The 22,831-nt window shown below is 39.7% G+C and overlaps 1 protein-coding gene across 8 annotated transcripts in view; it reads right to left on the reverse strand.

Moving 5' to 3' along the window:
• Nucleotides 1–22,831, reverse strand: part of MCTP1 (multiple C2 and transmembrane domain containing 1) — a 505,482-nt gene that overhangs the window by 55,978 nt on the left and 426,673 nt on the right. For 3 of the 8 annotated variants that reach the window (XR_012656106.1, XM_075067094.1, XM_075067095.1), the window contains exons 17-18: nt 21,112–21,221; nt 17,690–17,799 (exon numbers count right to left, since the gene is read on the reverse strand). The exons of 1 other annotated variant lie outside the window; for it this stretch is intronic. Coding sequence is in view for 5 of the 7 variants with exons in the window: in XM_075067094.1 (XP_074923195.1) it covers nt 17,690–17,799; nt 21,112–21,221 (220 nt within the window). In the remaining 2 variants the exon portion in view is untranslated. Of the gene's footprint in view, nt 1–5,813; nt 6,465–7,574; nt 7,673–17,689; nt 17,800–21,111; nt 21,222–22,831 lie in introns of those variants that run through there. 4 more of the 8 variants (XM_075067090.1, XM_075067093.1, XR_012656105.1 and 1 more) reach the window with 2 other exon arrangements.

The following is a 22,831-nucleotide window of genomic DNA, read 5'->3' on the forward strand; positions in this document are numbered from 1 at the left end:
TACTACTTTGGATATTAATACCATAATAGTTCATGAAATGTGCGCGTCAGTTTTTAAATGAATATTTTATTGATCTAAAAATCTTAATTTATAAGTAAAACTTACATTACAGTAATAAATCCAGGGAATTTAAGGGATATATTGCATTTACAGTGAATTGTGCTGCAAAAATAATCTACCTTACCTAATGCTCTGACCTTGTCCTTTTCAAATTCCTTAGGACTACTAGCAACAGTGTTACATGCTCCTTATTTTTATTTTTTGCCTTTAAGGACCTATATGCTCTAGTTCCTGCACTTCTCTACTTTCCTGTCGTCGCTCCTTTTGCTCTACCCCTAGCCACTTGACTAGCTGCTTCATGCTCCCAACCTTGGTCATCTTCCACCTAGTTCTCTAAGTGCCCTTGAAAAGATAATAGTGGCTTTTTGTAAAGATACCATGTTTACATCAAGCCGATTGATAACCTAGGTATCTCACAGTTCTTTCTGAGAGCAGAGTTCCCTAGTGAAGGATTTGAAGATTGGTTTCTTTTATGCTTTAGTTGTCTTAAGCTGAAGTTAATATAAAATGTTCCAAATGTTTCTACTGCCCAATACCTGTAATCGCAGTCCTGTTCTCCAAAGCCTCTGGAAAAGGAAGGTTTCAGGTCAGAGGAGTTAATCTGTGGTGGAAGAATGGGAGAGAAGGCCTCTTCCTAAAACCTAACAATCACCATTTTAAAAAGGGAGTGGCCTCTGCTTCAACCAGCTGTTTCTTGCAAAGCAATCTGGAAATCACCCCACCAAGACTGTGGCATGCTGGAAAATGAGAAAAAGTCTGTTTCTTCTGTAAACATAGCCTCTCATAGCAGAATAGATTAAGGGGAACTAGGAGGCTAGTGTACCTGTTTAGAGCCAGCGAGCGTATTGCTGCTTGGGAAGGAGCTCTAAAGGTTTATATGGGTTATCTTAGCTTTCTGTGATTTGTTACATGGTAGAAAGGGTAAAGTAGTGTGGTGGCTGTTTTTCTTAGGGGGTGTCTCTTCTCCCTCCCTTATTTTGTGCTGTCTATATTAGAAGAAATGTTATTTTCTATGATCTTCATATTAGCTACCTATTGGTAGTTTTAGCTCTGCCCCCTAAGAGTACTGCATGCCACAGTCTTACTGCCCAGTAGCATAGTAAAAAAAAAAAAAGTATTGTTACAACATGCAACCTTCTTCATTACTGTGCTTATATTAATATTTTAACTCTTACTTGTTCTATAGTAAGTACAGGGTAGCACTTTTCAGTTAAGCTTCTCATGTGTGTGAGAACTACTTAGAGCACAACTAAGGTACTATCAGCCTGAGTCACTGAGATCTGATCTACACCAGCGTGGGGAAGTTACACAACTTCAGCTACGTGAATAACTTAAATTTACTCACTGCGCTGAGTTGACAGCTGACACTCCCCTGTTGACTCTGCCTGCGCCTCTCACTCCAGTGGAGTACCAGAGTTGATGGGAGAGCGCTCGGCAGTCGATTTGTCACATCTAGACTAGACACGATGGATCAATCGCTGCCCATTGATCCTGCAGGTAATGTAGACAAGCCCTGAGTCTCACCCCTGAACTGAGAATAAAGGCCCTCCTGACTACTAGTCCCTTGCCACATGTGATCCTAGAGGACACTCCACCCTACATATTTATTTTGTGAAAACCTCTCTGTTTGACCTAAGTTACAATGCAGCATCCCTTTCTTGGAAAACTAACTAAATGAGTGATTATACCTTCTCATTTCTGCCACAAGGGAGGGGAAAAAAGGGTTTAGACTAACCCATGTGGGGGTTTTCTGTGAACGTATACATTACCAAGAAATTAACCTTTATAAAGGTAGTAAAATGTTGCTGTACAAAAAATGTCATTTCTCACAAATGCCATGAGATAATTTCACATTGTGTCTAATTCTAGAGGTAATTTTTATAGCTGTTTAATCTACTAACATGAGGCACTAGTCTCCAAAGTGGCGTCCTATACTTGCTCTCTGACAACCCACAGAGAGCAAAAATGGAGCCATAGACAAATCAGTGAGAAACCATGGTGGAGCACCGACTTTAACTGCTGCAGGCCCAGCCTATATAATGAGGTTGCATTTTTAATCAGTGTCGCTTAATGTACATTTCATTTGCACAATGAGATGCACTGTAGGTGGGTGAAGCATTAAAATATTAAGGGATAACTCTCTACTTTTGATTTTAATCTTGAAAAATTTACTGCTGTATACTGAAAAAATGAAGTTTTCATTCTGCTTCCTGCATATAATTCACAAGAAAACAAGAGGTTCAGGTTACCAAAGAAAAATGCTGCGAAATATCAAACATACCTATCTATCTAATACTGGCAGCTTCTTCTTGTTTAATGATCTCACCATACATTAAGCAGTGGAGGCTGTTGTCTAGATTGTTGGAAAAGGTGTATGCCCTTTAAGGGCTATTAAGCCAGGAAGTGACTTTCTGCTATAGACTAGGTCAACTGGGGAGGCTGACACATTCCTCCTCACCTCCTGCTGACCAGAAGAGAGGGGAGGGACTATCCAAATCCATGCCAGTGCAGCAAAATCCCTCTTTTGGGTGGAGCAGCACCCACTTTCCCACCTGCGGAGAAATACCAGATACTGGCAGAATACACTGGGGGCATTGCAGTAGTTGCAATGAGATTTTGGAATTAAATGATAAGCTTTACAGTAACAAGTCACCGGGACCAGATGGCATTCACCCGAGAGTTCTGAAAGAACTCAAATGTGAAGTTGTGGAACTATTAACTATGGTTTGTAACCTGTCCTTTAAATCGGCTTCTGTACTCAATGACTGGAAGATAGATAGATAGCTAATGTAACGCCAATATTTAAAAAGGGCTCTAGAGGTGATCCCAGCAATTACGGACCAGTAAGTCTATCATCAGTACTGGGCAAATTAGTTGAAACAATAGTAAAGAATAAAATTGTTGGGCAAAAGTCAACACAGTTTCTGTAAAGGGAAATAGTGTCTTACTAATCTATTAGAGTTCTTAGATTTCCAGAAAGCCTTGGACCCTTTAGTGAGGGATCTTGTCATTCTTACATAAATTAAGTTGTCATGGGATAAGAGGGAAGGTCATTTCATGGATTGAGAACTGGTTAAAAGGCAGGGAACAAAGGGTAGGAATAAAAGGTAAATTCGCAGAATGGAGAGGGGTAATGAGTGGTATCCCCCAAGGGTCAGTCCTAGGACTAATCCTATTCAACTTATTCATAAATGATCTGGAGAAAGGGGTAAAAAGTGAGGTGGCAAAGTTTGAAGAAGATACTAAACTGCTTAAGATAGTTAAGACCAAAGCAGACTGAAGAACTTCAAAAATATCTCACAAAATTAAGTGATTGAGCAACAAAATGGCAAATGAAATTTAATGTGGATAAATGTAAAGTGATGTATACTGGAAAAAATAACCCCAACTATACATACAATATGATAGGGACTAATTTAGCTACAATGAATCAGGAAAGAGATCCTGAAGTCATTGTGGATAGTTCTCTGAAGACGTCCACGTGGTATGCAGTGATGGTCAAAAAAGCAAATAGGATGTTAGGAATCATTAAAAAGAGGATAGAAAATAAGACAGAGAGTAGCTTATTGCCCTTCTTTAAATAGATGGTATGCCACATCTTGAATACTGTGTACAGATGTGGTCTCCTCATCTCAAAAAAGATATACTGGCATTAGAAAAGGTTCAGAGAAGGACAACTAAAATGATTAGGGGGTTGGAACTGGTCTCATAAGAGGCTAGGACTTTTCAGCTTGGAAAAGAGGAGACTAAGGGGGCATATGACAGAGGTATATAAAATCATGAGTGATGTAGAGAAAGTAAATAAGGAAAAGTTATTTACTTGTTCCCATAATACAAGAACTAGGGGCCACCAAATAAAATTAATAGGCAGCAGGTTTAAAACAAATAAAAGGAAGTTCTTCACACAGTGTACAGTCAACTTATGGAACTCCTTACCTGAGGAGGTTGTGAAGGCTAGGACTGTGACAGCGTTTAAGAGAGAACTGGATAAATTCATGGAGGTTAAGTCCTTTAATGGATATTAGCCAAGATGGGTAAGGAAGGGTGTCCCTAGCCTCTCTTTGTCAGAGGGTGGAGATGGATGGCAGGAGAGAGATCACTTGATCATTGCCTGTTGGGTTCACTCAGATAAAATGGATTGGTAAAGGACTTAAAGGAGGTATTCTTTAAAGGAGCAGAAACAGGCTGTTTAGAGCTCCTATGACTCATACAGACAGGAACCAATATTGTCCATAGTTTCTCTCCCTCCGCCACCTACCCCCCCAACACATTTGAGGGGGTGGGAGGATAGTGAGGGGACCAGACTATGTAAGGAGGAGAGTGACTGACAGAAGCCCCCTCCGTATAGGTTTATGGAATTACCTGCACTTTCATCTGTGAGGTACGCCCAGACATTTAAGAGTGAAGTTGGCAGCTCATTAAACCACAGCATATCTCCTGTCCTCCTTCCAGTGTAGCTGGACAATGCTGTATATGTTCATAAGGCAGACATTACAACTGAACTAAATATTAGAAATTCAGTATAGGAAATTGCACAACAACAGATGGATAAGATGGACAAGGCTTTCAGTACAGCAGAGAAAGTCTGGACACATTTTTACACTTTATCAAATTGAAAGTTATTTCAAACAAGAGTCCCACAATAATGATGCTTTTTAGTAAGGTTGAGTTGTTCATTAATGGTGTATTGTTCTTCAGCAACCAACAGTGACAGGATAGGTATGGGTGCATTAAAATAGATCGCTCTTACTGGAGCACATTTAGGCCAAAAGCTTTTAACAGAAAGGTAATAGGAGTGGCATTCTCAGGCATGTTATACAAACAGAAAAGATCAAAATAGCTATTATAAGAAGCAGCAATTAGCAACATATCTTTACAACAAAAATAAGTTTCCAAATTAAATAATTAACTATACTGCTCATGAGAGCTAGACACATATATACATTTCCCTGCACACGCTATGTCTAAATATCTTTTTCAAATACGTAGTGCAATACAACTTTCCCAGCAATCACAACATAAGCGAGGTGCCCCACAAAGTAGGGCGCAGAGAATTTCTCATGGCCACAAACCTGCAGTTCCTACTCAGTCAATACTCCTAGTAATGTTATATAGAATTTTGCCTAAGAGTCAAATAAGTAGGCCCTTAGTAGTGGATAGTACACTCCTATGTGTGGAGTTACTTTAGGTGTAGAACTCTTAATACATAGAGAGATTCTCATATCTCTGCATGATTTATACAATGGCTATTAAAACATTTGAAATGTAAATCATTTTTGTGTGCATGCCATTTAATTTACAAAATAGACTTTCAGGCAGTGGGGCACGTCTGTATCAGAAGGACTGATTACTTTATGAAATAAAGAAATAAAACTGGTATATCACTTTTACCACTGCATTTTTCCCTTACACTGTATGTCACACCAGTAACAGGTAATATGATATGCCATAAAGCATTTTAATATGACTTTGTAATTAGAAAGCAAAAACATTTTCTGTAACAGTTTAGTATTAAGTCTTTACGTGCACAAATGGTGTTCATAACCTGAAACAATATGGATTTAGTTTGACAGTATTTTCTTTACAACTGAACTATGTATTTCATTCACTAAACTAGTTAGTACAAATTAATATTAGTGGTACATATAAAAAGAGATGTAGTCAGTTACAAACCTGGCAGTATTTTTAGATATATGTATGTATTTTAAAGTCTCCTGAAGGAATGATAAAAAAGGCAGGAATCTCTTTAAGAGATTTGCACTTGTATTTCTCATTAGCTTACAAGTAGCCCAAGTCAGTCTGGATACACTGCAGCAGAAGTTTACAAGAGTGCCTAAAGCTTTGATAAAATTTAAATGCAGTAGGTTCCATTACATTGTATTTCCGTTTAAATATATAAAAAATAAAAAACTGTAATGGAAACTTATTGGATAAAAATATTAACGTTCAAATAAAACTGCACTTACATTTTCAAATCAGATTTAATCAGCATGACTTGAATATTTAATTTAGTTTTATGTGCCTTCTACTATCAAAAAATATTACAGATCTACCACTTATTTTACATTAGGTATTTTTATTGTGTTATGTTATGAATCACAGGCTTTCCCCACAGTATAACCCATATTTGAAGGCTTCATCAAATTTGTCTGTACAATGCTAAGTATATTTTGAATGATAAATGCCTTTGTACAATATTTACAAATTCTCTCCACTGTGATAAAAAGGCAAAATAAATAAAAAACTTAGAGAAAGGAAATGCTGCCTAGGCTTTGGGCTTTTCCTTTTATCTTCCCTTAGCGGATGCTAGACTCCTCAGGAGATGAAGTTGGCTAGCCAGGATTGTTTCTCTTCCTCTTATTTGGGCTGTGACTGGGATCTTGTTTCAGTTCTTGGTAGTGCACCTGTTTAAACACAACATTCAGAAAGAAACTGGTCAGGTGGCCACTTAACAGCAGAAAAAAAAAAAGCACCAAAGGAATAAGAGATTTTTTTTTTTTCCTTGGGGGAAAAAAGTGCTATCCTGCTTCAAACTGTATGGGATCTGCAGCTGGGCTGCAAAAACAATAGAATGATAGATCTGGAGTAAGAAGAAAAATCAGAATTAGGAAAATCCTGCCAGGAAATAAAATAGGGTATTGATTTAGTGAAGTCTTTTTGTTTTCCTCACAAAATATTACATTGAAAATCAAACAGTATCCAGCTGAAAGAGATCAATACAAATTCCTTACAATCTGTTATTTAATACATTCTCCAGTAATGCAAAGCCCACACCATGTAGAGGGGCAGATTCAGACATCATGTATGCAAGTGCAACACCAAGTATGAATTTAACCTAGCATCTGAAAATGTTAAAGCCTATCCTCTTGATCTGCCTAGTGATTTATGAGAACAACATGCTGTAACACTTAACAGTTCACCTAAGATCCACACCCCAGTATAAGTGCATGAACTTCATAACACTTTTTTCTTTTTTAAAGGGCAACCTCATCCTCTATGGTAAATAAAACAACAATTTTCACCTTAGAAAAATAAGTGACAACAACAACCCAAATTCACAGTGCTACCACAAGATACTGGGCAAAACAGCCTGCCATTGACTGCACTATTGAATTTCCTTTCATTATCTGATATCCCTATTTCCCCTCTTCAGGGGCTGATGGCTTCAGGCAGCAGCACTTCCTACAACAAAGTCCAGCACAACATTACGCCAGTGATATTTACAACAGTCCCTGGCAGTTGGTTAATAGCAACTCCGTCACCCACTACCATTTCCCAAACCTTTTTTTTACTGATTACCTTGAGGCTCCCTAAAGACACAACCAAGGGAAACACTAATTCCCAAAGTGTAGAAGACTCACCAGCCTGTTTCAGTTTCAATTTCTATGGGCCAGAGAATATAAAGTCAAAACAAAATACAGTTTTTAAAATTATAAAAAAACCCACAGCCATAGAATTATTAATCTAATGTTAAATTGACAACCATATGAGAATTAAAAAAAATATATACACACCACTTGTACATCTGAGGGAACTCTGGAAAGGAAGTCAAGTATCTCATTGTTATCAATTGCGTATGGACTGCGCAGTTTCTTTGTAAATTTATTGATGCCTGGAAAAGTGATAGTTCAAACGTTATTATTAAAATCTCAGGATTTTTTTATCATCAATTATTTAAAAAAACATTTTTTGGCAAACTTCTGACAAAGATTTTAAGATACATTTCATAGGCTGATTTTTAGCATTAACTTAGTGCACCGTGTACTCAGGCCTGGTCTATGCTACAAAGTTAGGGCACCGTATGTTGACTTGCATCGACCTAGTTGTGGCATGTCTACATCAAAATTTGTCTTCAGTCAACATCCGCACACCATTACAATGACACAATGACATCATCTTCCCCAAGTGACACAGTGCAACTGTAAACACTGCATTTCCTATGTCAACTCTAACTGCCCTCCTGCAGCTGTCCCACAGTGCCCCTATTCCTGCAACAGTGGCCTCTCTGGTCACAAATGCCACAGCCAAGAGGTCACAGAGACCCAAAGCTGCCCACCACCTCCTCCTCACCCCTCCTTTAAAATCCCCTGTGTGTTTTTGAAATTCCTTTTCCTAACTGCCTCCTCCTTGAGGAACACACCTACCAGCTCACCTTTGTTGTGTGCATCAGACCTTGCCAGCTCCAGAGGCACTAGAAGCACTCCTGCTGAGAGCAGGCAAGATATTCTAGATCTACTTGTGTAGGGAGAAGAGGCTGTGCTATGGAACAGCCACAGAAATATTGACAGCTATGTGCAGATTGCACAGGGGATGCTGAAACAGGGGCCTGAGAGGGATGAACAATAGTGGCACCTGACAGCAAAGGAACTTTGCCTGGGATACCAGAAGGCAAGGGAGGGCAACAAAAAAATCTGGTGTTGTCCCCAGACCTGCAGTCTTACAACAAACCATGTCATTCTTGGTGGTGACTCCATGACACTCTACAGAGCACTGTGAATGCTTTGCTGGAGCCTGAGGAGGAGATCCCAGCTGTGAACAGTGATGAGGGGGTGGATGTGGATGGGAAAGGGGTAATTTTAAATTGTTGGACACAACAATTTTATTTTAAAAATTACTAAAACTATTTGGCTGAGAGAAACACGAAGCGGTAGGCCAACTCTTACTAATTGTTTCTCTGGCTGCCAACCCAAGGGTGTGGCTCCCACTATTTAGTCATGGGGGGGTCTTTTACATCCTTTAGGGGATGCCATGATTAAGACACAGAAAAATAATCACAATTATTAATCATTTTATTATTAAATAAAGAAAAGAAAACAACAAGTAAATCACTGGTGACTTCCATTACAATTGCTTGTCTCTCTGTCTCTGTGGAGAGCTTTAAAAGAGATTACACCCTGGAGATTGAACCAGTCCAGGGGATGCTTTTCTCTTAGTAAGTTAAGACCAAAGTATATTGTTTCCTAGAATTATTGTGAATGCAGTTTAGCATCATATTAGACACTGCAGCAAATTATTGTTGCTTCTACATAAACAGCTTAAGCTTAAATAACCAGACAGTTTATAACTGGAGAAAGTAAGCAATCTTAACTAATCCTATGAAATTGAAGAAAATATTTAAATTAGTTACCTAGTAGAAGCCATTTCAGGCCAATTAACCAATATTAGGAATCCTAAATCCAATTAAAATCCACTATTTCTGTTTGCCAATGTTTAGCCCATCTCCTCTCCAGGAAGACATGGTTTAACCATCTAATGATTAACAGGAGAAAGTAAATATTTTAAGTTACAAAAGCATAATAATATCCCAATAAAATCTTACAAGGGTCTTGGCAGTGTCTTAGTTAACTTTCTCTCACCAAACCAGGTTGACGTTTTGGGGAAGCTTCCTTGGTTTCTTCTGGAGTCTTCTGTGTTTTTCCCAGCTGTCTGTGGCAGCTTACTGGATGGATAGGATGGGTTGTGAGGTGCTTGCTGTCTAAGAAGCGTAGCCAGGGGCACTAGGGGCAAGGAGCTGTATGCATGTGTGAGGTGCTCACTTCAGAGTTTTTACACCTGTCTCCTTCCTATTTTCAAGAAATTATAGAAAAACACACCCTTTTGAGGTTTTTAAGATTTAAAATTCTGAGATTGAAAGTTGCTTGCTGTTATCCTTTCAGGGCTGGCTTAGGTGACACTTTCAGCTCTTGAATATGCAGTCCATTTAATGAATATGCAGTATTTCTTTAACTGCCTTTGTTCTTGGGGATGGAAAGATCCAGATATCTTTTAAAATTAAACCTTTTTCTTTTTGTCCAGTCCATTTTCTAAGATATTTTTCAGTTTTATCTTTTAATCTTTTTCCAATAGTCCAAAACATTCCTGTTTTTATACAAAAGTTCTGTTCTTAAAACAGTTTTTTTTTTAAATTAAATAATTCAAATAGTCTTGAGCTTAAATAATTAAGTGTTGACGACTTTGGAGATTTGATTCTTCTATTCCGGAGTTGGTCGAGGGTTTGCTTGTGCACTGCCAGAAATTAAGTTCCCATTAATATGAATATCCTGTACTTAAATGGCTTCTCACACTAGTTGAGCAAGGTCATTAGATTCCATGTTGGTCCATAAGGCATTTTAACATTTACACAGCAATGACATCAGGAGCTATATTCGGAAGTTTTCATTTAGCTAACATTTGGAAGTCTGCATTTCACAGAGGTGTTTGTCATTTCAACATTTAAGAAATAAATAAAAGTTTAAAACATCTCCAACTAAACATGTTTTTCTCTAACGTGTTCAAGAACACAAGCAGATTTTCTCGCAAGAGTGTGGGCGTTGGTAGAGCCCACCTTACCTAAACTTATTGCTCTGATAACACACCCTACATTCCTTTCACAATCATGTTTCTTCCTAAAACATCAGTGTTTACATGCTTTATTTCTTGATATTTGCTTGTCCATGGGAAATAAAAACAGAAACCTGGAATTTCTTTGATTAGGTTTAACATTTCCTAACATAACTAGCCAAACATATGTATTTCCAAACATTCTGATTATAACCTTGTTAATGCTATATCTTAATATTCAATAAAGGTGCAAACAAGTTTGTAATGACTTAAGAAATTAAGTCAAACTAATTTTATTAATGTAATTTTTGCATCAATATTGAGGTCTTTCCTCCTCAAGAAAAGGGGTGGGGATGAAATGTGGCAGGGACCATACTGTGAGGCAGGATCTGTTTGAAACTCTGCTGGAGTCAAAGCCACTTCCATCAGGTGAGTGAAGATGTGCTGATGAAGGAGAAGGAAGCGTGGGGTAAGGTGGTATGGTACTCCGATTACACAATTCACATTAGATCAGTTCCTGTGCTCAGGTCTGCTTTTCAATTTTTTCGCTTGTTGAAGCAGGCAGGAGGGGGCCATGCAGAATAAATTGTTTATCTGAATAGGGATGTCTCTTCTATCCTCATGAGAGATGTCAATGAAACTTACATGGAAATATTCTGCAATCCTCTTCTGAAGATTTCCTAGGGAGCACATCCTTGTTTCTTACCCCACAATAGAGACCTTCCCACATCACTCTGCAAGAAATTTGGCTGACACTACCTCAATAAACAGGCTAGCAGCATACAGGACCAGATGGCTTTGGGATGTCAGTTGCACCTGGGTTCTCTGTGCCTTTGTCATCCTGAGCTGTGAGCCAAAAAAATCACCACCGTCTGTGAAAATAGTGCCATTATTCACTGCACTTCCCTTATATCTGTATCCAGAGAGGGGTACCAAATAAGCAAGACTTCACTGCAACAGAACACTCTCACCATGGTTTGAGCTACTGAGCGGTGCTGTAGTGAGGTGCTCCAAAGCTAAAGTGACAATGAACATTTCACATTAAAGGTATGTAGGGGGATAATGTAAGACAGTTTTGAGACTTATCCTTCCCTTTCCATTGTGACTGTATATCAGTGCTGTTTCTGTCTGTTTTAATCAGCAACCTCTAGCAAGGTAGCCTTGAAAGATGCTCCTGAATATCTGACCCTGATCAGGAGACAGAAGAGGATTCAGTAGGACTTGCTCTCTGACACTCTCCCATCTTCCACTGCCTCAAGTCTGTGAACATAGGGCTTATGACCATGAAAGACTGAGAATGGAGACAGCAGTTGCTGCAGGAGAGGGAAAAAGACAGAGGTGCAGCGGGAAGCGCACCAGGACATGAATTTGTTAAGGCAGCAAACTCAGATGTTGCAGAGCAGTATTGACCTACGTTCCCAAAGTCCTGGACTCAGCAGCCTTTCCAGTTATTGGAGAACTCCACAGTCTCAGCTTGCTACATCCCCCAACATACCAGATGGCAGCCTACTCTACATCCTTATCCCTATCACTGCACACAGGTGGGACAAGAAGAAGAATCATAGCTACACATATACAGAACTGTGAAAACCACAGGGTGCATATGTAGCCACAATCTACTATACTGTAGTAGGTTTTACATATATGGATATTAATGATCACTCTTTTTTCTTCCTTTTTACTTGGCATTTTCAAGTATGATTCACCCTTTTACAGTGATGGTAGTAGACAATTTTGTTGTCTGTTTCTTTGCACACAAAGTTCTTTTTTTGGAGACTCTGTATCTTTATTAGTTTACACCAAGCATTACAGAATTCACAGCAGGAAGCAAACACCCACTGATATTTAATCTTCGTATGCACGACAGTCACTTTCATAAAACCATCAGACAACATGATTGTGGTTGACTGTTAAGAGTCTTTCTTTAATGCCTCCTTTAGCCATCTATCTCCAGTTGGCTCTTCTATTAGCCCATGTATCTGGCTGTTCAAATTCAGCAGACACTCCGTCCACCCTGACAGTAGCTTTTTCCCCTTCATCCTCACATATTATGTAATACACAATAAACAGCTATAACGACGGAGATGTTGGCCTTGCTGAGATCCTAGCTAGTGAATAAACAGCACCAGCACCCTTTCTGTCTACCAAGAGCACATTGAAGGGTCTTTACCTGCTGAGCTAGTAGCTGAATCTTTTTTTGGTGCTGTTCAGGTAGCCACTGTACAGCTTCAAGAGCCAGGGTACCAATGGGTAGGCCGGGTCCCCCAGGATCCCTGTTACCATTTCAACATCACCAATGGTAATCCAGTGGTCATGGAAGTACATGCCTGCGTGCAGCTTTTTGACAAGTCCTATGTTCTTAAAGATGAGAGTATCATATTACTATCAATTAAGTGCCCCTGGTGATCCACTAGCACTTGCATAACCATGGAAGAGTATCCCTTTCTGTTGATGTACACAGTGACAAGGTGGATTAGTTCCAGAACAAGAATATGCATGTTGTGTATCACCCCAGTATAGTCTGACAACCCGACTGCTGCAAATCCAGCCACTATTTTCTGTACATTACCCAGCATCACAGTCCTGTGTAGCAGGAGATGCTTAGTGGCCTTACACACTTGATGACAACTGCCTCCACTGTGGATTTTCCAATTCTAAACTGATTGCTGTCTGTCAGCTGGCAATCTGGCATTGCAAGTTTCCACATCATGATTGCCACTTGCTTCTCCACTGTTAGTATAGCTCATTTTGATGTCCCTGTACTGGAGGTCTGGGGCAAGCTCAGCACACAGATACTGGAGTGTGGCCTGTCACATCCAAGGGTTCTGAAGCCACTGCTAATCATCCCAAACCTGCATTACAATGAGATCCTATGAATCAGACCTCATTTCTCAGGCCCATAAGCAGTGATCCACCATGTGGAATGGTTCCGCAATCACCAGCAGCCACCTGGCATTTTTTTCACCATCCCCGTGAGTATCTGGTTATTGTGCTTGAACATCTCTTCATCTTCCTCATCACAATCTTGGTTGTAGTAGTACTGGTTCAAGTTCTGCGAATATAGGCAAATTTTGCATCTTCTATTAGCAACTCTCATGAGAATGGTGCTGAGCTGTGAAGGATCCACGCTTCTGCCAGAGAGATGGCAGAGACAAAAATGCAGTGCATGGGCTGTGGGGATTTTTTAAAAGGTGTGAAGATTATAGGATGTGGAAATTATTTCAGGATGGAGAACGCAGCATGATGGTAACTTGATCTCGCTCCCAGAAATCCCTAGGCAAATCACTGATATCTCATAAAGCACTGCAAAAATATCCCAGAAGACAGTGGGCTGGGCAGTGGCACAGGGCACACTGGGATACCTACCCACGGTGTGCCAGATTTTACACTGATGCAACACTTATGTTGGGTATGTGTAGCACCAGCGAAAGCACCCAAGCGATATACAAAAGTCAGCGACTGTTTCCCAATGCAACGTACACTGATGAAACTTTGTAGTGTAGACATTGTATCTGTCTCTAAATGTGCTCATGAGTATTTTTCCCCCAACTATCCCCTCCTTAAATTTTCATCTCAGCAGTAACATGAAAGGGGATTGGAAATTTTCAGATGGAACATTTTTCTGTTAGAAAATGCCAATTTGTCAAAAGCAAAACATTTTGTGGTAACATGTAGATTTTGAGAAGGGTTCCGATGGAATCCTACCTTGCTAGTCATGTTTCAAAACCTACCTGCTAGGCACGTTTCAGTGAAAAACCTGCTTGGTTTCCTGCCAGCTTGCCTGCCCAGCTCCCTGGCAGGTGGCCTGAAGAATCGCTTCAGAGTTGGAACCCCAGGGCTTCTGGAGTTGACAGCTCCAGGGAAGCTCTGCCATGATATCAGACTCTTGGGCCAGCTGGCTGCCCAACTTCTGGAGTCTGGAGAGCAAGCTGCCCAGAGAGCTGGAGAGTCCTGACATCCCACAATATTTCATTCCAGAAACACTAAAACATGATGTTTCTGACATATGCAATATGTTGCTGGGGCTGGCAGGCTCCATGGCACCCTCAACTCTGAACATTCAGGGACTGTCAGGGAGCTGGGTATCCTTGAAGCCCTAGCAGCTTCTGATTACAAAACTGCATGTCAGTTTCAGTCAGCAACCACCAAGGGTCCCGGGGAGCATATTTCACTCCAGAAATATGTTCTGGTATTTCTGAAATTAAATATTGCAGAACTTCAGTTCACGAAAAATTTAGACTCTTTGGCCCAATTGGGACAAATTTTCTCAAAACTTTTCCATTACTGAAGAATGGAAATTTGATTTCCTACTCAGCTCTAGTGGCAACTGTTTGTTTTTACCTTCTGGCACTTTGCAGTAAATCAAGGTAATGATCTTTACTCCTCTGCTTCAGAACTCTCATGCTGTACTGTCAGATTCAAGCTCCTGTCACAGTTCTGTTGTGGATTTTTTAAAATATACTGTATTTTGACTTAGGAATATTATTAGAATGGAAGGTTTGATAGTTTATTTTTCCACAAAAATAAAAGCTGTACTGGGTTATTCAAATCAGCAACAGAAGTTTAAAGGCACCACGCCCATCTTACCAAGACTAAGCTAAAACAGCATTTCTAAATTACAATTGCTATTACATATTAGACACTGGATCTGAATCACCACAGAGAGCTCCCTGGGTAATAGCCTGGCAAGGCCTAGTTTGTGGGCTGTGGAAACAAAATATGTCCAAAGCAGGGCCCACAATGGCACAAGCCTCCCAGAATGCCACATCAGCCAGAGCAAGCTGGGACAGCATTCAAAATGAACTGGGCCTGCTCTGTGGGTTTTGGGACCAAGCTAGCTGGGATGTAAGCTGATTCAGCTTCTCATTCAGGCAGCCTTTGCTGGCAGATCATCTATGAAACTCTAGCCAGGTTATGAAGTTTCATGCCCTTGGCAGAATGTGTATAGCAGAGCAGTAGTGGTAACACCACTGGCCTTCCACAGAGTGAATCCACAATCCTACACAACTGCCCTGCAGTGCAGAATGTGAGGAGAGGAGAAAGCTGCACCCTGGGGAGAAGAATTTGGTAATTGGTGTACGTTTTGAAATTCCAGCCCTTACTAAAATTGGTGAATAGGGTATCTGAGACCCAGTCCCATCCTTTGACGGGACCCAATTCAGCATGGAGGCACTGAGAAATCAATTGTCTATCCCAGACCTTCTCAAAGTGATCTTGGACCACCTGTTGGTAAGGAAGAGCTGGCAGACCACATGGAATCAGCTGCTTCTTGGTAGCACCAGAAGAGCCTGGATATCTGTAAAAATGGTTATAAATAAGGAAGAACAAACCTAGGATTCTCCCATTAGCTTTATCACACAGGAGGAGTAAGAGACAGGAGCCTCTATGACTGGAGACTGCACCCGGACAAGAGCCACCATTAGGAGAGATGTGTTCAGGAAGAAGGGAACCAGGCACCATGTGAAAAGGAGTGGGTGAAACAGAGGACTGTACAGCAATAAGACAGCATGTAGGGGGAAGCAGAAGAGAAGAAAAACAAAATGGATGGAAGGGAAGCTGAAATGGCGAGCAAGAGGAAATGATGTGATTAAGCCTTTTCAAAACATTTAAGATGAAGCATTTTGATAAGAGCTAAAAATACATCAATACTTTCTAACATCATTTTTCCATATAAGCAGCTGTGTTAGCCACAGGGATGCTGCACAATTTTTAACAGAATTAGCTTGCAGGTGGTCCAGAAGAGACACTGGACAAGTTTGAGAATTCTTAGTTTATTCAGAGGAAAAGCAAAGAATCCTTTGGAATGAAGAGTCTCCTAGAAAAAGTCTTCAGTGGGCGCAAAAGAGGAAAATGTAGCAATGCAGATGCTATCTGACATTTCCTGGAGGAAATTTCTTAAGGAGAAGGGCTGCCTCACTAAACAGCAGCATGGCCATATGAATTTGCAAAGTAGCTCAGAAACTACTTTCCTGGAGGTGACCACCTTTCTTTCACTAAAACCAAATAAAAATAAGCATTTGCTTTTAAATGCAGAAAAAATGAATGGGAAGAGGAGTTGAATATACACAATGAGGGTAGAAATGCCAAATAAAGTGAAAATGTGTGTGTGTTTGTTGGGTTCCACTTCAAGAGCAGTTTTCTGGACTTAAGTCAACAGTTTAAACTTCTGTCACAAATGGTCTATCACCGGGTCTATGTGGGGAAAAATGCAATTTTGGAAACAAACTAAAAGACTGCGTCTCATAGCAAGGGTAGGTTAGCAGTAGAAAGTAAGATGAACATGAAACACCTCATATCTGCCTCTTTCATTTGTATAGATTTTTTTCCCTAAAACTTCTTAACTGCTCCGTGTTTCTTCTGTGTTCATCGCTCATCAAATACAAGTTTTCTGAACTGTATAATCAATTTTGGTGTCATTTCATTTATGTGTAGGGACTCAGAATATTCTGCCTCCACCCAGTTTGCTTCAAGTTTCCTAATCCTGAGTCAGATATAAGAAAATAAACTATCTGAAGTCATTTTACTGATTTTATATGTTGTTCATGGAGTCTGAACATTGAATTCTCCAAGGCATGAGTTTTTCCAGAAAAGAAAAGGTAGTCACTCCCATAGACTTAAATGAGAATTCTCTCTGTACAGGGTGCGTACGTACAGAATGCAGCTACAGCCACTACAGAGGTGGGGGTGTGTTAAAAATATACGATCAAAAACACTGAACAATCTTTATAACTGATAACCTGTTCAGTAGTTTTTCTAAATCAGTATAAAGAAAATACACAAGTCTATATGAGAGGTTAAGCTGTCTCCTTCTAAAAAAAAAAAAAAAAAAGCCAACCCACTTTTGTTCATTATCCACCAGTAAAATAGCATATATGTTTTTGTTATTCTAAAGGTGACCCTTTAAGCAGGTGTCTAAGCACTGTGTTTACATATACTTACACAAGATAAAGTGCTGCAGCAAAAACATATTGTCCTAAATGCACTATATAGATTGAAATGCCTGTTTGTGTATAAGTGGTGAAAATAAATCAGAGTAATATCCAGACAAAGCTACACTTTGATATATGAAAAATCCTCATAGCTACATGTTTATAGTATGATGAAGTCTAGAATGCCAGACAAGAAAAATGCATTTTGCAGGTGGGCCTAAATCTTTACACAGTTGTGATTTTTAACTAACCTGTCTGTTTCCATCATGGAATAGCTTCATGACCATAAATACTGAAAACTACTGACAGTATAACTCATCCCTTAAAAAACAGTTTGTTCTAAGTGGCACAGACAGTTAAAAAAAAAAGGCTTTACTTACCCCAGACAAGGACAATGTATCTCAGTGGAATGAAATACAGGATGACTGTGAACATACAGAGGGCAACAATTGCCAGCCAGCTTAAGAATGGGACAGTCCAGTTGAATGTACTGAATGAAAAATTAACATAAGTCAGAAGTCTAATCACTTCACAAAACTAATAAGAGAACAAACAATGGGCAGGCAGACTACAACTCTGTAAATGGAACAGTCAGCCTTCAGCAGTGAGAGGACTGAAACTGCATATGAATGCATGGATGCTAAATACGTTGGAGATCTTGTGTTTGATCTCACCCCCTGAGAAGATGAAACTGGGGCTTAGACTCTCTATCCCATGCAGGATAGCATCTGTAAGTGCCTGCATGCAAGCTGAAAACCAGTGCTTATGGCCTTAGGAGTTCCAATACCTTCCCCTGTTTTAGCCCCAGATCCCTGTCCTCTGTTCACTTGCTCAAACAGAGTCCGAGGCATCCCTCCACTCTTAACTGGAATGAGAGTATTATACAGTGATGCTTCGGTCGTCTGATTCTCCCCTGTACTCTGTCTGATATACGTGGTCAGAGAAAGAAATTAAAAGCTGATCAGAGGGCACATCTTTCTCTGTTTAACATGTACCAGCACTCCCTGTCAGTGATCGTTCAATCACAGTGGGGGAGGACTGAGTGAAAAGTGTGCCTATGTGCAAGGTAGGCAACCTTTTCACACTACTGTTAGGGGGTTAGGGAAAGGTAGGTACGACAGGTTTTGCTGAAGGTGAGGGACAATATATAGGGAGGAAAGGGAAGGAAAAAAGACAGAAGCAGAGCAGCAAAGGAAAGGGAAAAAAGAGGTGGGGAAAACAAAAGAAGGGAGTGGACAAAGAGAAAGGAAATTACAATAAGGAAACAAGCTGTACCAATCTCAAAAAAATAGGAAGGGCATTATTCCTTCAAAGACAAAGAAAAACAGAGGGATTGGGCTCCAACAGAAGTTTCAGGGAAATGGGCTGTCACAGCAAACCTTCAGCTTAAAAAAACCCTTAGTGTGTGTCCCAGATCTCAAAGTGTAATAAAGATCTGCTGAGCAGCCAGTTTTGTAGAGCATGAGTCTGGAAACAGCTAAGTTGTGGGTCTCCCACCCTAAAGTGCAGTGAAGAGATGAAGGCCAGATGGCCAGTTTTAAAAAATCCCAGGGGAGCTTTTGTTAAATGGAGTTTGGTTAAAAGGGATAGTTATATAAAAATCACCACCTCTCCAAGGATGCTCCCTGGCATTTGTCTTCCCATAAGAATAGTATGCTTTTGGCTCTAAAAAGGTTGACAGTGTCCCTTTAAATTATTATTAATAGATATATATCTGGATCATTTTGGCTAAATGATTCTGGCTTCTGTGGTTAAATAATTACTGTTATCTGAGTTGCTAGCTATAATTTTTCATAATGATCTCCAGGTTCTTTTGGTTGTGTTTGTCTTTTTCCTTCCTAGCAATTTTGACATGTCTCCAGAGTGAACATTATGTAAGCGTCAATTGCTGTAGGATCACTCCCTAAATCCTGGGGGATACCTGCTCTTTTCCCTTCTTCTGTATGTATTTGGGGGGAACAGAAGGTTGAGGGTCTGCTCACATTCTTGCGACTCGCCTTGGGTGCTGTGGATCACAGACACCCCATGTGTGGGAACACTGGCTCCTCACTTAGCAAACCTCCATATGTGCTGTGTTAGCACTGTATTCAGTACAATTTTCCTTCTACATTTTTAGGAACAAATTACAAAGATGTATTGGAAGTGTCATTAATCTCACTTGTTTAGCAAGTGATGTTGCTTTCTTATACAATGGAGCAAAAATATCTAATTCCAAAATGCACAATTTAACAAAATAATCAAGATGACTTCCTTGTGCAGCCTTTTAATGAAAGGTTTCTTTCAAAAGGAGGCTTGTTTTTATAGTTTGCACAATATAAAGTGTCTGTGCCTACCTCTGCTGGTGTGCGTCTGGCCTGGTTTAAAGTTGCATAATGCACTATTTTACACACATACTCCCACTGGAAGAGCTCTCAGGTTTTCCTTTTAAAGCCTTTGTTCTGAAATTCATAGACTACAACTTTCTGTAACACTGTTCTCACAGAGTCACAGAGTTTAAGGCCAAAAGGGACCATCAGATCACCTAGTCTGACCTCTTGTTTATCACAGGTCACCAACAGCACCCAAACCCCACACCTTAAACCCAAAACATCTTGATTCTAAAACACTTTCTACTAGCCTATTAAGAGGTGAAGGAAAGCAGCATTTGAGAGCATGATAAGCTTCATATGTCTTGTGAACTGGCTACTTGCCAATATGCCCTTTTCTTCTGATTCACTTCCACTGGGAGTATTTCTTTTGTGGCTCTATCACTGTGCACATATTGCAATCTCATAAGCATGGAATATAAATGATTACCTAGGCCAGATTCACCAAATCTAGTACAGAGATGTGAAGCCTGGACCCTAGACAGTATTCAAAATGAGGCAGGAAAACAATGCTTTCATTTTCACTCAGCTTTAGAGTCCATTGAGTGTATCACAGGAACCTTGCTGGTAGAGGCTGTTGAGGGGATGCTCTGAATCAGTGCAGCTCTCTACCTTTTTGGCTGCACTGACATAGCAGAATGGAGGTTGTGAATGCTTTGCACCAAACATTCCATCTTAGGGGGACATGTACCTGACTTTATGTTGGCAAAAGTCCAGGTTGAATTTAGTCCTGTCTTTTAGTTGAGAGAATCTTTATGGAATGTTTCTGGTCTCAAATAATAAACATTAAATTACTCATCCATTTAACATGTCAAACACATACCAAACTTCCTGTAATGGGCCAGCATCAATCAAAAGCAAACACTGCATAATTTTGTTTTAAAAAACAATCTATACATATGCTGTATAGTTTTAAATCTTAAAAAATAAGCAGTGGTTAAGTATGTTGGTAAGTCATATATTTTATGCACAAAGACTATAAATTACACATAAAATAGGATGAGAAATTGTTTTCAAGGTAACCTGATCTAAATAAAACCTTCCTAGTAATAGAATACATGTGTATCTTTAAAATCTCTGAAATTCTTATTTAGGTCTGCTTATTTCTTCTATCATGACTTTGTATTGATTTTTTTTAAATGTCTGGGTTAAAAAGAGTGTTATGTCTCATCAGAAAGACAATCTTATTTCTTACTTCAAAGCCACAGTTCTGATTCTTTCCAATTCATATATTTCTAAATTCCAGAATTAAAATGACAGGACTTTCATGCATCCAAGGGCCAGCATAAAGCAAAGTAAATAATGATGAGATTTAGCAATATGTCATCCAAAACTGTTGTCCCCGCCAAAAGAATATAACGTTTTGCAGCTTGGTTGGAGGGAAAAAATGTGAGCACCATCAGAGAGCAATCCAGAACCAATGTGTCAGCACTCACTTCTTTATCCTTTCTCCAAAGGAAGCCACTTCATCAAGGGCATTCTGGACACTGACACACACCTCCTGGATGGCATAGAGTTTATTCATAAATCCTTTTCTTTCACTATCCTAAAAAAATAAAAAGGAAGTAGCAGCAATAACTATGTGAAAACTTTGACCATACTCATTGTCCTATATATTTCTGAAGTAAATTTCAAAATCTTACATATTGCAGACATACACAATGCTCATCAGTAAAAAGTCAGCATTTAGAAACACGTACCACATGGCGGTATCTTAGATACCACAATTCTTTCCCTCTACTTTGAATATTGTGTACAGACATTGTATAAACCATGTACATAATGGAGCATAGTTTCATCTGTCACTGTAACAGTTTCCTAAATACATTTCAAAAGTTCAGCTCTCTGGCTTATTGAGGATGCCAATTTCATATCCCATGAACTCTGGTCAGTGATAAGAGTCAGGCAGCTATATTACATCTCAGATTTCAGAACTGTACTTTCTCCAGTTGATGTGGGTATCCAAATTTCAAGATGATAAAAGCTCCTTTGGAAGTACAGGGAGTAAGAAACCAGACACACTTCAGGTCCTAAGGACAGGCTGCTGACCTTAGAAAATGACTTGTCAAGTTTCTGTATATGATTTTTCTCCCCCTCCTCTCACCGTTGGGCAGGGATTACTTTAAATTTGACTGAGACGCTATTGGGAAATGCCAAATGAATTGTGATAGGAAGGCTTGTATTATAGACATACAAAAAGAAGCACTTGCACTGCTGGTCCTCTGCTACACCCACTATGCTGCTATCATCTTTTAACATTCCAATTAAATTTATAGCCTGTTAGGACATTCTGGTACACCCACAGCACAGCAGGTGCATTCTCCCCAGACAAACCTGTGTGCACTATTTAGCAGCAGACAGATGTGTGTTTAAACTGTCAGACATACCGGTGACCTCAGTAATCATTCCACTGAATTTAGCCAATGAGCATACATCCTCTTCCCAGGAGAGGTGGCATTTCCAGGATTGTCATTCTGAAGCCTAGAACGTCTGTGTTGTAGCCACGTTGGTCCCAGAATATTAGAGAGACAAGGTGGGCGAAGTAATATCTTTTATTGGACCAACTTCAGTTGGTGAGAGAAACAAACTTTCAAGCTCACACAGAGCTCTTCTTCAGGTCTTGGAGAAGAGCAGCTCCGTGTAAACTCAAAAATTTGTCTCTCTCACCAACAGAAGTTGGTCCAATAAAAGGTATTACCTGACCCACCTTGTCTCTGTACAGTCAGTGTGAAGCACTGAAAACAGCTACAAGCATGGTTGAGAGTTCTTGTTTTGTTCTGAATATCATCAGGTTCAATCATCACAGACTTGCAGTCCGTGGCCATCCAATTTTTAAGTTTGCAGCCATTTTTGTCTTTTTTCCACTTTATGAATTATACCCATGTGACAGCATGCACCTAGTGTTAATATAAAGGTCTAATTAAGCATACATCCAATTTCATTATCTTTTTCAACTTTTAAGATCCTTTGACTTTTTATTTTTTGTGTGTGTGTGTGTGAAATGACCAAAACAGGGTGACCATTGGCCTCTGAAAACTAGGAATCATCCCTTACAAGTCCTTTTCATGCTGATGGTTTTGCGAACAGCAACGTTTTTTCTTTTTTTTTTTTGTCTCCTGAAGGAACCGTTAGTCAGCGGAACAGATGAAACTGACA

The sequence above is a fragment of the Chelonoidis abingdonii genome, chromosome 6, assembly GCF_003597395.2.
Source record: "Chelonoidis abingdonii isolate Lonesome George chromosome 6, CheloAbing_2.0, whole genome shotgun sequence".
Classification (NCBI taxonomy): domain Eukaryota; kingdom Metazoa; phylum Chordata; order Testudines; family Testudinidae; genus Chelonoidis; species Chelonoidis abingdonii.